Here is a 15,343-nt window from a genome sequence, read left to right on the forward strand (position 1 = left end):
GGTACTTTTTTAGCTATCGGAAGGTGTCGGCAGGCAGAGCTCACCTCAGCCCGAACTCATCGCCTCGGAGACATCTCCCCCGTCGCTGAAAGGGAGAGGCGCGCATCCGCAGACTTCCCCGCACCCCGGACGCACCTCGCTGCCGCCCGCTTCACAGAGCCGCGCGCTGCCAGCGGAGGCTTCGTCGGCTCCTGCTCTCTGGCCTCCCAACTCTATTGATTTTTCGCCTCGTGAAAAATACATTTTAAAAATGCTTTAAGCTATCTGGAGCTACAGCCAGGCAGCACGCCAGTAGCACCATGCCCACTGGGCATTCTGGGAGATCCACTACGAGCCCCGGAGAGTGCCAAAACGCAGGCGGGGGATGGGGGAAAGCGGGGGGCGAGGTCCCTGTCTCCATTGTGTGTGCTGTCATGTTTAACCCGAACACAGGGCTGTCAGGACGTTCCTACTCGTCTCCATCATCCCTCCTTCCTCAGAGTAACACGCAGACAGGAGAGAAGCACTCCTTCATCAAAGCTGCAGCGTAGCTGCACTCCACGTTTATCCCTGACCCCTCCTAAGCATGAATCCTGCACTGAATACTTTATTGCAGGGAATTCAGAGATGCGTGTGTCAGCTGCAGGTAATTGCTGCATTATTGCTATTTATTTTCAGAGTGCAAGCATTGATTAGGGACATTTGCTTTTTTGTTCCTTCCATATATAATTATGAGCTGGGGTGTGGATTTCGGCTTAATGATGACTATCTCATAAGTACTATATTAGATTACGGACATGCTTTAGGAATTCCAGGTGAAAAATCCAGCTCGTTTGTTGTCCATCCATCCATCCATCCATCCATCTCCTACACCACTTATAGCGGTGAACCTCTTCCATAAAGCAGAGAATCCTCCCTGGACAAGATGCCTATTCAATTGTATCCAATAAATATTTTATTAATTTATATTTGCATGAAGAGAAACATTGGCAGAGAGTAAAAATGGTTAAATGCTGGATAGATGAGTTGACGTAAGAGTCTAGCAAGACTCCATCCCTGCTCTGCGCATTGTGGACGCAGGCGGCCAAACACACAAAAGTTTGCAGCAGTCTGCTGGAAAAGTGCACCATTGATGTTCATGGGATATCGACTTCATCACCCACAGGCGGTAATCTAAGATATTTGACTTGACTGACAGACAGAGGCGAGTGGCTTGAAATTCATAATCACGTGGTGCTTTGAACACAGCTGCTCAGGTCCGGTTCACTTACCAACACATTCGTGGCTGAAATACCATGACGTTATTAAGCCATATATCGGAACGCGCGGTATCGGGCCAAAAGGGACCGGATGGGAACGTTAAAGTGAAATCTTTCGTGGCATAGCTCCTCAAACAAGCGGGTGACTTTCTTTTGCCATTGGGAAACAGCGCTTTCCTCGTTAGCCAAAACGACGGGATTCCCACCAGCCTCACTGAATTCCCGCAGTTAGAAACTCAGATTCCTGCAAATCCAAACCTGAATGGCTAGAGGGTCCCTTCCAACATGACACACATGCTGCAGCCCTGTCCCGACACAGTCAGGCCCCCAACCCACGATTTACTCCGCCTGTTTATTTAGGGCTTGTGAAAACATGACTCCGTGCTGGTGAGCATTGTCGTTCCAGGAGAGCCCATAAGTCACATTTAGGTCTGACCTACGGGGTGGCAGGAATGATGGACACAGGAAGTGTGTGCTTCCTTCAGGCTCTGGGGGGTTCTAGGGGCAGGAAGTGCCGTGTGTGTGGCAGCCCGGAGTGCTGTGGACGGCCGGAGCTTTTGGGAACACTTGGGCCTCCGTCCAGAGATTTAAAGTGTCCCCTTGGCCAGGTGGGTGGGGGCAGGGACAGTGACGGATAGGCGCCGGTCCTTTTATCTGACCATGTGGAGGCCAAATGCCCCGCAAATCTACCGGAATGTTCACTCGTGGGCTGAGGCATCACAATGCAGAATGGAGACAAATACAGACATTAGGGTTGTGCTGCAATGCATAATGCAAATCCCGTCAAGATGTACAAAGACAACCACTGAATGTATATAATTAAGAACTTCATGTCTTAATATGGCTAATCATTAAGGTTAAATACCAAAGGCTCTATGTTTCCTCCTTTCTATCTCTTTTATTTTTTGTATAGACTCCCCCCCCCCCCCCACACACACACACACAAAGTGCGCTGACCTGTTACTTGCCGGGCCTCTGATCCACCGTCATGTGATTTTCGGATCAGGCTGCTGATCCTTTCTGATGTACAGCACATGACACATCTACAGAAGCGCATGTTTAACTATCGACGCCAAGCCGCCGCGAGAGGGTGGCATGAGGGAACCAAAGCACGTGGGAATGGACAGGTGGGAGGCATCGAGGGGGGGGAGCGGCGAGTCGGGGACAGGGATGCACTCCAGGGCGCCCCAATTAGGGACTGGCGAATGGCATCTCAGTGAGGCCGCTCGCAGAGGTATTAAGGTAATGGATGAATGCATCCAACGATTGCTACGTCAGCCCATTCTACTCATGAAGCAGAGGAAGGACATCAGGGTGAGCTCCTCACTGCTGCCCCCCTGAGGAAGGGTGTCACAGCGAGTGCCTCGGGGGTATGTGGTAAAGGATCCCCTCACTCCTGCCCCCGACAGCCTGCGCTCCTCACTGCTGCCCCCCTGAGGAAGGGTGTCACAGCGAGTGCCTCGGGGGTATGTGGTAAAGGATCCCCTCACTCCTGCCCCCGACAGCCTGCGCTCCTCACTGCTGCCCCCCTGAGGAAGGGTGTCACAGCGAGTGCCTCGGGGGTATGTGGTAAAGGATCCCCTCACTCCTGCCCCTGACAGCCTGCGCCTTGCTAGAAGAAGAAAAACCACACGGCATAGATCACAGGGTGAGTGCGTTTAGATGTGCAACGGTGTACGCGCTCTCTAATTACGAAGGACGGGCAGACAGACGGGGTTACCTCTTTTTGGGCGCTTTGGGTAAAGACCATATTTAGACAGTCAAAAGAATAATAATTACTTCACTTTCGGGGGTGGTGTTGACAAATGGTGCTTTGCAAAGCACACACGTCCGTCGGAGCGGTCGGGCTTGCGGAAAGGAGCCCGCTACCAGTGCTCGGCAGTCTCAGTGAGAGTGTTTCCCCGCCGGGTGTGCTGTCACCGGGGGCTGCTGTCTCCCACATCTCCCTTTTTTATTTTTGGGAGGAGTTAAAACTTGCTTTTTTTTTGTTGCCGTTGCCGGGGGCGACGAGGAGTCGGTTCACTTTAATTACTGTAGTCTGACTTGCCTGCAGCGCCGTTTTTTTCCGCCGTGTGAGATTATGCGGCATGTCTGGGAGCCGCTCGCCGGCCCCCCGGCCCCCCGGCCCCCCGGCCGTGCTGCGGACCTCGGTGGACGCGCTGCGACCGCCTGCCGGCCCACGCATGGGCGAGGTGGCGCAGATGCAGGGCAATAGGGCTACGTGGGAAGATGGGGCCGCCTCCAGGGGGTGCTGAGGGGGAGAGTTCAGGGAGGAAGAATTACAGCGTCCGCTGCCAACGGATCGATTCTGTCACCTAAAGAACGGCGAGGCCACAAGACCTAGAAGGCCCTTCGAGACGGGCTGGTCCTCCTGTATGCCCGTGAATGCCTGCGAGTGGGCAGGCAAGATGTGGTAAACAGAGTCCTGAATCTCCTCAGTCCGCAACAAAGCCTTTTCAGTCACGACGGCGTGATTTAAACCGTGTGTCCAGACGACTTTAAGTGCTGCCTGGATGCTCTGGAAAGGAGTGATGGATCTGTGCCATCCGTCAGAAATTAACCTGGTCTGGCCATTTTAATTACACTACATATTTATAAGTGATCTGCGTTTTCCTCGGGTGGGAAATAAGATAACCCGCCGCCACAATTCCACGCTGAAAGAGCGAGGGAAACGAATAAATGTAAAGATGAAGGTCAGCCGCATTCTGCGAAGGCCCTGAGTGTAGGACGTCATCCAAGACCTTTACAATACCGGCGACACAATAACAGGAAAAATCCTCTTCAGACAGCAGAACAGACATGATCACAATGGCCAGAAGGACACTGTCTCTTTGGGGCTTATTTTCGAGGTCTGCCAGCAGCTTCGGCAACGTCTTCAGCTCCCTGCTGTCCCAGGTGTGTTATGAGATCTTCATATGATCTCCTCACATCTCTGTCCCGACGAGCATGTTAAAAGTGCGCAGCCGCCCCTCCGCCCATGGGCAGGAAGACGTACCTCGTCTGTGTCTGCATGGGGCGAGACATCGAGACGACGAATGGGGCAAGGTTCTCGATCGGCTACGTCTGAACGTGTCTGTAGACACAAGTGCGTCGCCCCCACTTGCACGAGGGAGGGGACTCTATTCCCTCTGAGCATGTCACCTCAAAAGCAAAGAAAAATGCCTGAGCAACAGAAATGTTAGTTTATTGGAAGAACAGAAGGGAGAGGGTGGTAATGGGGCAACCCAGACGGCAGCTCAGAATCACGTGATTTCCCTCTAACATTGTGCCTTCATTCACTATAATTGTGATGCTATAAAAAACAGATAAATGAAATGTAATTGTTTGAATAGCTTAAAGCATGTTAATAAATTTGATCGCTAATTTATACTGGACTTTCTCGTTATTTTCGTCATGTGATGATTAATTTTGTTTGTGTCTCTGAACCATTTCGGAGGTGACACCGCGTTTTTTTGTAAGTGACACTGCGTGTTTTTAATGAATGGTGCTTGTGGTTTTCGCATATTAAAATTTTAATGTAAATTAGTAGCTTTTGTGTTAATCTTGCAAAAATATATATATTTAAAAAGACGCAAATGGAAGCCGCCGAACCAGGCGAACGCAGTGTCACTCGGCCCCGTCGGGGGTGGGGGTGTCCGGACATGCCTGTCACTTCGGGGGAGGCGAATTAGCGACGCCTCTTAATGAGCCTACAGGTGTTTGCGGCGCAATGGGTGCCTAATACGTGTCTCTCCCGAAGAGCCTCCTGATCGGCGACAAGCGGCGGACGACAGACGCGCTGTCACGCCGACCAGCCCGCCGCCCCTCGCCGTCCCCCCCCCCCCGCACCGCCCCTAAACGACACCTTAGACCCGCAGTAGAACTGAACCCCGCCGAGTTTTAAAATACGCGCCATGCAATTCGTGCGCAGGTTCATTTTCTGTCCAGAGGCGACGATCCTTTAAAGCAATACACTGATTAGGAGGAAGATGGCGTCGGTAAGTAACTTAGTCATCTTAATTGAATTTACTACATGTGCAAAACACCCCGAGTACAAATGAGAATTAAAATGCTCCCGTGCATGGCGTGTGCGTCCGAAAGTTTTTGTAATTTATTTATCTTAATGCACAGTAATTGGTAACTAAGTGTAAGCAGCTGCCTAAAACTCCGTTGCATCATTGGTTTTCTTGGTGCTGTGTGTTAATTTATACAGCCTGACCCAGGTTTTGCAAGCCCCAAAGAGCACTTTTTTTCTCTTGACATAAAAAGGGAAACTAGTCGTCACTTGTCAGGACGTATTCTGAAAACTAGTCTTGACTTTTCAGAGGGATGTCTTTATACATATGTGCGTATGTACAGTATCGGAGGTGCATGTTGCCAAATTAATTACCAAAAGATGCACAAATAAAAGAGTGATTCACATTCGAGTCCTTAAGATTAAGTAGTAATGCAGGGAAGTAAAGTTTTCGTTTTAAATTTTATTCACAGTTTAAATAATTTATTTTTTCTCAAAACTTGACTTGAAGTAAGCGAAGGACACCCCCTTCAAGGTGGCTTGATGCCGTGTCACGGCAGCGCACGGTGCGCTTGCAGCCCGGGGCCCCCAGGGTGTCCCATTGTGTTTTAAGGGGGTTTGGGTCAAACGCGCCCCACAGAACCGCCGGCCGCCCCCAGACTGCGATGCCTAAGGTCAGCAGCACCTAGGGCGGGACTCGCCACGCTTCTGCTCTTCACTTTCCTAAGATCATCCATCTTCCAAGCGCTTATCCTGCCCAGGGTCGCCGGCACGTTAGATACACTTAGAAATCATCACATTAATTTCTCTCCATGGGAAATAATCGACTTGGTTTTTAGCGGCACTAACCTTGTCCAGTTTGTTTTCATAATATGAGATATTTTATTTGGGACATGGACAATTTATTTTATTTTATTTTCGCGGTCAACTCAACTGGTTAAAACAACAAAATTGTTAGGTGGCTAATTTGTTTTTTCGTGTAAGCGTATAAATCTAGTAGATAAATATTTCATTCATCCATCTTCCACCCGCTTATCCACTATAATACATATGCGATTCTATAATACATATACAGAGGATTATCGATCTGTATGTATATATTGGGGTTAATGTATACTTGTAAAAAGCTTAGGTTACTTGGTGAATGCAGGGAAATGAATGTTACGGTGAATTAAGCCCGCTTGTGGTCAGCTGTATATACGGACTGGCTCACTCCAACACCTGATCACCGAAAGACTTCAACCATTATGACAGCCCTTAATTGTAGTTAATGACTGACCTGATTAGATAAGAATAGAACTGGAGTTTTGGATCCGGGTGCGTTTAGGCTGCCGATGGGATTCTGTACATTCTTAAGAAAAGCAAGATGCAGACCATGAGCTTGTTAACACTGGTAGGGTGCTAAAAAAGAAAGAAATTAGTAATAATAATAATTAAGAATGATGATGTCATCACGATGACCATCCTTTGCTGTGGAATAGGGACGCTTTTTGGTTTCCTGTTGACTCATTTCAGACCCGTTACCCAAAGATTCCGAAATGCAAAGTTAGTCAGAAAATTTCCCAGTTTTGATTACTGCCGCTAGCTCTGCTTAATGACTGTTTTGATTTTTCCCTCTTTCTGACCCCTTCAAAAAGCTCGTAAAAAATAGATTTAAGCTGCCCGTTAGACAGCATGTTGATGAGCGCCACCTGATTTATTCAGTTTATACCTGATACTGCGAACTCGGGCTGTTTAAAACCTGACAAGATCCCCCCCGTTTTTTTGCATGCATGCATTAGATTTAAAGTCACGCTTTAACTTGATGCATAACTGGTGAGCTTGTAGTTAATTTGTGGTTAATAACCAAGAGCAAATGAATCACATTACATGAATAAATATTCAGCGCTAATCATTAGAGAAGATTCTGGTCTAGTTTTGTCCTTAACAAACTGTCTGGTTTCATAGAGATAAATCGGCGTCAGTGGCCTTGGAGTAGGGTGAAATTTGAACAAAGCAATATAGAAATGAAGAAGTTTTCATTATTGATACTTGTTCGTAATTGTGTTCAGCAGTATAAACGTCAGTGTCGTATCCATATATTTTCAGTAGCTTTTTCTCCCGTGGGATGTGTTGGATTTTTCGATTAAACTGATCCAAAGACCCCAATGAAACCATCATATTGTATGTAGTTGTCTTGTCTTTCTCCCCTCCTCGCTTTCCGGTGGAAAAAGCGCATTCTGTAGCAGGGAGGCAGAGTGAATATTTTAGCATCAACAAAGGCATTAGCGGTGTCAAAGTGGTTAATGCCGCTGGGGTTTTGGAGCGCACATCTGGCTGGGGGCCGTGGGTGTATGCAGCGGCAGCCCCCTCCGCCCGTACCAGCCTCTACAAGGGAGCTGTCGCACGGCTGATTTATGGTCTCCTAATGTCACGGGATAGCAATGTCGAGCTGTGGCATAAACACCAAATGCCTAAAAAGTTTAGCGATTATGATTCAGTGTCTTGGGAGGATTCTGGTCCCGTTCCACCGCACGCCGTACTCCCCTTGGCTGCCGGGGAGCGATATCCAGAGGCTAGCTGTGCCTAGCCGTTACTGACACAAAATCATTCCAGAATTTTTTTCTCCTTTAAATCTTATAGCGACCTGCTGCTTGTGTGTTTTTTTTTTTTTTTTTTTTCTATCCGCCCCCCCACCCTCCCCTTTTGTCCGTCTTGTTCAGGCTGTCCTCCTGGATTCTGAGACTGCCTGCCGCCTGCCTGAATTCTGACTTGCACCTTTGCCCATAGGTTTCTGAACTTTTTTACAGCTAGCTGTGTGTACAAGCCGTAAATAAGATTATATATAAATATACACATAAAAATAAAAATGAATACAAGGGCTGTCCTGGACATCCTCTCCTTCAGTATTCCGAGTGGCAGGAATTTCAAGGCAAATGATTGCAGCGGATTAACCATCAAATGATTTTCATAATAACCGGCCTCCGCTTTAAACAGACTGGTACTTGCGTATTCTGTTTTGGAGGGAAACCAAAGGCTGGGGTCCTCTTAGGAGCCCTGGCCTTGTGCAGACGAGGCCTCTCCCTCAGCGCCTGAAACATTAATGCAGCAAGTGGATTACCAATGCCATCACAGGCCTTGCACTTGAGTATATTGATTTTCCTTCTGCTTTTCCAAAAAAAAATAAATAAAAATAAAACCCTGCACCGGGGTAGTCTCCTAAGACAGAGGATGCAGTGATGCTCTCCTCGCCTGTGTCTGTACACCGTTCCTGGGTGATTTCCTGGGAGAATTTGAGGCTTTGTGATCGAACGCCCTTAGACACTGCATGGGGGTGGAAGGATAAGCCGTTGCCATCAGTCCAGCTGTACCCCTGGTTTCACTTGGTGGCAGGTGCAGGCAGGTGGAGAATGCTTCACCTACTGAGCTCTTACGGGGGGGAGCCTCCATTTTGAGTGCGGTCAGGTTTATGCGAAGACAGTATAGGTTGTTGCCTCTAACCGCACAGTGCTGCTTTCTAAATGGAAACGTGACTCAAATCGACAAGGCAGGGTCTTAATAGTATCCACAGCTTTGGACTTCAACACAGCAAAAAGAAAAAAAAAACAGTCTGAATTGTGGTAGAACTCTGGATGTTTGACCCAGTACGTACATGCCTGTCATCGGCTAAGGTGAAACACCCACCTAGAGGGGGGTTAGGGTACCGCCACAGGCCGTCGATGGGTCAACAGTTTAATAAAAGAATTAACAGGATTATCGCCAGTGTGGTTTTGTGATCCATGCCCAAATATATCATTCATATTGCTTATTAAAGGACCGATTGTGGTGTTTTGTTCTGGTTTATATTATGCTGATTGATATATGATTATTATACCCAAGTAGGTTTCTATGTAATAAAATACTGAAGACTTGGTTTGTCCTGTGGGGGTTTTAGGCTGGGAGTCGTCATGTGAACAGGAACAGGAAGTGAGATGCTGACCGTCCTTGTCTGATCTCCCTAATATGAACCAATTTGCTTGATGCTATTGTGACAATGTGAAATACAATATTCAGACCAGTGTTTAGTACAGCTAATTTTTGTGAGAGCGGACTGGGTGTAGTGTAAACATCACCGGTATGGAATATATTTCCCTCGACTGAAGGTTTCTGTGGGTTGTCAGTCAAACGATATATGATAGATGCTGGTCGAGTGATGGTCTTGGAATCTCAGCCTTGTCTGGTGACCATTTTAGAAAAATAGCACCTATCAAGGCTCCATGTGATATACTAGCTAGATATAGAGGTAGCAGCGTCATAATAATGATTCAGTAATTTCACAGGAGTTCTGTGGAATATTTTTTTAAGGGCCGTTTTGGAATTATTACACGACTGCAAGCGACTAAAGGGAATTCAGTCGCAAATGCCGGATTGATCTATTTGCAGGAATATTTTAAAAAATAACAAAAAAAAGTTATCACATCTGTTTCAATTTAGCAGTATGTGCTTCTGCGGTACCTACGGAATGTACCGTTACACACACTGCGGTTCCGTGGGTTTTAGGTCGAGTCACACCAGTTGCCGTATAATCTCACGCACACACATGAAACCTAGCGTGTGTCAGGCACTGGATGCCATTTTGTGCTGTTATCATACATTCTGTTCTAGTTCCCAAACGGAGCAGAGTTTCCTTTTAACAGCCAGTAATTGTGGGGGACAGATATTTAAATAAATTTCTATAGGTTTCTCATGAATATCCAGATATTGTAGGTGTGGATAAGTGGATATTATGCCACCTGAGCCAGATAGAATTTGCTGAGTTCCACGCTGCCCGACCCCCTTCCACCCCACACTAACTCTTCTACTTTCACGTGTCGCAGGATTTTCTGTGGGCGTCGGCTGCCACTAGTTCAGGGGAGGAGAGACGTCGCTCGGGTCACCGTGGTGTGTGTCACTCATCCTGAAATCGCTGCTGATAGGCGGCATGTCCGTCTGGGAGAGGAGCTCGCATACGGGACCCGGGGCCGAGTGGGGATGAGGAGGGGATTAGGGGCGTCTTCTTGCTGAAGGAAGGGACAATATGGCTTTTGTGTCTGTCTTTAGCGTGACTCGGTTGTAAGAGGACTTTTCTATTTTACAGACAGGGGCTCTGCATTTTTAGTTTCTGCTGGCTGTGACGTTCTGATGAATGTTCCCATTGGCTAACTGCACTGCAGGATGAGCTCTGGATGGCTGCTTCAAACTGCGGGGGTGGAGACTTTGGCACATCCTTCCAAAGTGATCTTTTCTCGTAAGGTGGCCACATCTGTGTTTTGTTTTGTGTTTTTTTTTGTTTCTTTGGCGTGAAACAATGACTTCCTCCCTAAAGTTTAATGGTGAGGGCTGTCACAGACCCCTTCTATTGGGCGGCCAGCGGGAAGCAGTCCAGCGAGGCCCCCGCTCTACAGGAACCCCGAGGAAGCCGACTTGCTCTCGGAAAGAGGTTTCCCACCGCAGTGCTGCATGGTTTCAGCCTGAACCACTGCTTCTCCACTGATCTCTGTTCGTCCTTGGCGTTGCGGCACCGGAGATCAAGTTATATGGGGAGAGAGTCGAAGGCGCGAGAGGATGCGGGGAAGTCGGCAGCCCTGTTAAACCCCACGTAAAATGCTGCGTCTCTGACGATAAGGGGGTCGGAGAGAATGGGGGGCCAAGTGGTTTTGATGATGCGCTGGGGGAGGGCTTGGATTACCACCCGGCTGGCTTGCATCAGGAGGCCACTTGGCTTGGGAGTCGGTCTCCACGGTCACACCAGTGTCAGTTAGCATGAAGTGGAGATTTGCCCGACGGTTAAACAAACCGGCGCTTTGTGCAGCCGTTTCTCACATTCACTGCAATTTAAAATTCCATCCGCCACCCGAAACGAGCCATATCTCTTAGACACATCCCGCTCCCAGCCCTCCGAGAGATGGACGCGGCGCATTCCATGTTCTTTGGGAACCTGTGTGCCGTTTCGTGCCGAAATGCCGGACGGTAGCGAACAGTCATTTCAAATAACTTCCGAGCCGGTAATAATGTCTCTGTGAATAATGCTCCGTTTCCATGCACTTTAATCATATATCCTAATTTTCCAGTTGACACGACGCGTGTGTGGAATTCACCCGTTTTGCAGGGGATTTGTGTGAAACATTTCCAGAGTTTAATTGTTAGCCACCTACCAGCTGAGCACAGCTCCTGAGTGTACGGATCGTTTATGGGTTTTCCAGACACTGTTACTTAGAAACAGGCGGAGCAGGCTGCAGACTGACAAAGGCTGCGAGGCTCCGAATTCCCCAAACTAAAGGAGATGAGAACGCCGACAGACCAAAGAGTACAGCGTGTGTGTGTCTGTGTGTGTGTGTCTGTGTCTGTCTGTGTGTGTGTCTGTGTGTGTGTCTGTGTGTGTCTGTGTGTGTGTCTGTGTCTGTGTGTGTGTGTGTGTGTGTGTGTGTGTGTGTTTTGGAGTCACTGGTTCACTCTCCAAGTTGAAGACAGTTTCTGGAAAAAAAGGAAAAACTGAAAAGTAAGAATTGCGAAGAACTCGATCCGTTTTGCGTGTTTTTTTTTCTCTTTTTTTTTTCTTTCTGCATTGACACGCTCCGGCCAGAGATCGGGCCAGACGAAGCATGAGAACCTGGCAGCTCTCCTGCGGCGTGTTCCAGAAGTGAAGAGGTCAATGGCGGCCTATCTGTCCATATCCCTTCTCAGTCTAAATAGAAGGGAAATGTGGGCCCATGTGGAAGTGTCGGCGCGGCCGTTTGCTTAAACACGCCTTGGGTTTTCGCCGTTCTGTATGCGTCCCTCCGTTTACGCTCTGTTTTGTGAACTGGGAAGCACCAGGCAAATGTATATTAGAGCAGACTGAACACTCAGTGCTTTCAGCCAGCGATAGACACCTGTACAGAGCCAAACACTGTCAGTGAAGCTTCACCCCAATGCCCAGAAATCGGGGGCCCCACCCTGCAGGACACCAGCCACCAAGGGAGTGCTGTGTCGTGGTGGGGAGGGGGCGTTGAACAGCTCAATGAGCCACATTGGCCAGAAATACTCTGGAGGGGGAAAAGCTGTCCCATTTGTGTGTGTGTGAAGGGTTAAGCCGCAGGTAAGGAGCCCCCCCCCCCTGCCCCCCTCCGACGTGATTCTGTACTCGCAGGCAGCCGGGGAGGGCGCTACCATGTTTGCCCCGCGAGTTCACATGCTGATTGATGTAAGTCCGGCCTTTGTGCCCCTTTGGCTGAGGTGGAACAGGTGTGACTTCGCCACAGAGCACGGCTCAGACAAGCCGTATCACAGCACAATGAGGTCACTGTGGAACATTCCGGCATTCCTGCAAGAAAAAAACAAAAAAACAAAAAGCAGAGCGTCGCAGGGTAGCGACCCAGCTGCCGGGGAGTTGCCGTCCAGGTGAGGGGGGTTTTTTAAGCTCTACCCAGCAGAGGGGACGAGCGGCTGGGCCTGCGATGGTGCGTATTAAAGGCCAGGAAGGGGCTATAATTCACTCCCACCCCCCCATACCACCCACCTCCTTCCTTTCAGGGTTCAAATTTAAAATAGCTGGTGGCCAGATAACTAGAACTGCCTCTGGGGTGTTGTGATTCGAATCTGTTCGAATCGGTTCCTGGCTTAACATGTCCTGCTGGCTGCCCCCCCCCCCCTTATCCCCCTTTGCAAATCCAGAGCTGAAGTGTGGGCTGGCATGTATGTCCCAGAGTCATGGTGGGGAGACAGGCCACTTTTTTGCAGCCAGTGGTCTGCTGTTAAATCCCGCTGCCATACCTAAACCCCCCCCCCCTACCTTGTGGACTCCCCTCCCCGCCCCAAAAACCAAGCTCCACGAAACTCCTGTTTCCCTCCCGCTTGCCCCGAGAATGACATGCGGCGGCAGATTTCTCTGGGGCGCGTGGAGTGACAGCGACGCGCATGTGTGTGGATCAGCGCGTCTGCGAAGCCCGGGCGTCTGCATGAGGTCCCCGTGCTGTTTTCATGGTTTAACCAGCCTTGACTTGCACCGCGGTGACTCGCATCTGCTGACTCTGAGGATCAGTGTGCGCCGGGCCGCGGGCTGGCTGCTGGGCCATGCTTGGAAGGCTCTTGGCATGTGCCGCTGCCTGCATTTCTCACCCTTGACTGAAAGCATATGCTTCACACAATTGAGACAGTGTTAGCGTGCCGATCCCAGGCAGCTCCCCTCACATCTGGCACCGCTCGGCCCCCCCCGCCCCCCTCCAGGTGAACCTTCTCCCCCGGGAGGGTGGCTCACAGCGCTGTGGCATCTGTGGAGTGGCAGGAAGTGTCTGAATCTGTCTGGGAGTGATTTCCATCTCCACATGCTTTCCCAGTTTCGCCAGAAGACCACCCCCACCCCTCACTTCGCCCCCCCCCCCAACCCAAATCAGGCCTTTTGCTTAACTCCTGGTGATGTGATTAAATCAGCCGTGAATGAAGGGGGTGGTTCATTGATTTAAAAAAAAAAAAAAAAAAAAATCATCTGTGACCCTTAAGTGGGAATGTCATGGACGCACTGGATAATTAGGTCCCAGTGCTGAGGGTTAGACTCGGGCTGTTTTATGTATCTTGCCTTGTATCAGGCTGATTGTTTGTGACACAAACAGATGCGCGTTACCTCGACGTGTCAGCAGAGAAGCAGAGCTCCTTGTGGGAGCTTCCCTCTTTCTCATCGTCAAAAATTAAAAACGGGACGAAGGAAACATCTTGTCCTGATGGGTTATACAAATCCCCACTGAACGCCCCCGTATAGTGGCTCCAAGACATTTAACGAGGAAACGCATGGCCTGTCGGAGTTTTCTGTGGCTGGCCTCGTGTCAGCCATGTTTGAGGAAACGTTTAGAATGTTTTGGTCGACCTGAGATGATTGTTTTGAGCTGACCTGGTCTCGCTGGAACTGATGTCACGTCCTGAACATGGAGGAGACTTGATGCACGTCGCTGGTTGAGAGTGACTCTCCCGAGTTCACCGATTCACTGACCAAAACCCTAACTTCTAAATGCTGTCTCTTGAAGAGTTGGGGCAGGAATCGCGATTTCACCATTAAAATGTCAGTGTTGCGCAAACATAGCTGCTGGATGTTATTACCTTTCTTTGTGCAGGTTAGCGCAGCTCCGACAACACTGGTTTGCCCTGGTGTCCCCAAACCTCATACGTTTCTCCAGCCGGCCGCAGCTCCTGCCGGATGCCTCTGTAGGACCTGTCAAGGCTTCCAGCATCCATGCTGCTTGCTGCCCAACCCTCTCCAGCCTCTGGTTGCTCCCCACAAACACATCGTGGTCTTGCCATTATCGTGATGATTTCGAGACTTGCGGGGGAGCTGGAGTGCGTGCGTGTTTTTTTTAATGTCCTCCTAGAAGATGTTTCTGTGTGCTGAGCTGCAAGCCACCCCCCCTCCCTGAACAATGAAAGGAAAAGCCGTGTCCCATTTTCTTTGGGATCGATGCCTTGGGCTCGAGGTTGGCTGCTAGGACGTCGCCGAGCTGAAGAAAAACAAGCGTCCCCAGGAACAGCGGCCTGCAGAGACAGGCCAGTACATTTACCTCCTCCTTCCTTAATGACACCTAAACAGTATGGAAGCACGGATCGGCCATGAAGCACCTCAGATGTCTGCCTCTTCCCTGTCGTCGCCCGGCTTATTCTCAGCAGCAAAACCGCGCTCTCTCAGCACCATCCGCCACGGGGTCAGCCCTCGTCTCCTTCACTTGTCCCCAGTGACCCACCAGCCATGGTTATTACCAGACCCTTGCCCAGAGATCCACAAGGACCACGAAAGGAGTGAGTGAGTCATATTGTGTCGGACGTGTGGAAATGATCGCGGTGACCAAACAGTAAGAGGATATGACATCAGAAGGGCAAGGGAGATGCTATGGCACCCGACATCGCAGCACAATCAACCTCAGGCATGTCGCCTGCTGGATTGGCCTGAAGATCCCTGACCATAGAAAAATTTCCTCAGGAGAGGGGACAGTTGCACGGTGTGCGTGTCAGAAAGTGACGGCCATGGTGAGGACCACGCAGGATACCTCATTGACCGCAGTCATTCAAAGTGGTTCCTCCTGATCCGTTTCTGTACCAGCATGCACAAGGTGCCTCGAAATCCATCCATCCATTTTCCAAACCACTTATCCTA

General features: G+C 49.6%; 2 protein-coding genes across 3 annotated transcripts in view; both read left to right on the top strand.

Moving 5' to 3' along the window:
* Positions 1 to 15,343, top strand: part of LOC125751747 (homer protein homolog 2-like) — a 426,913-nt gene that overhangs the window by 335,436 nt on the left and 76,134 nt on the right. The gene's annotated exons all lie outside the window — the stretch shown is intronic.
* The window catches only part of bnc1 (basonuclin 1), a 31,128-nt gene continuing 20,867 nt past the window's right edge, over positions 5,083 to 15,343 (top strand). The window contains exon 1 of the mRNA XM_049030952.1: positions 5,083 to 5,215. Within this exon, the coding sequence (XP_048886909.1) occupies positions 5,207 to 5,215 (9 nt within the window). The 5' untranslated portion in view covers positions 5,083 to 5,206. The remainder of the gene's footprint in view (positions 5,216 to 15,343) is intronic.

Source organism: Brienomyrus brachyistius, chromosome 11, assembly GCF_023856365.1.
Source record: "Brienomyrus brachyistius isolate T26 chromosome 11, BBRACH_0.4, whole genome shotgun sequence".
NCBI classification, from domain to species: Eukaryota; Metazoa; Chordata; class Actinopteri; order Osteoglossiformes; family Mormyridae; genus Brienomyrus; species Brienomyrus brachyistius.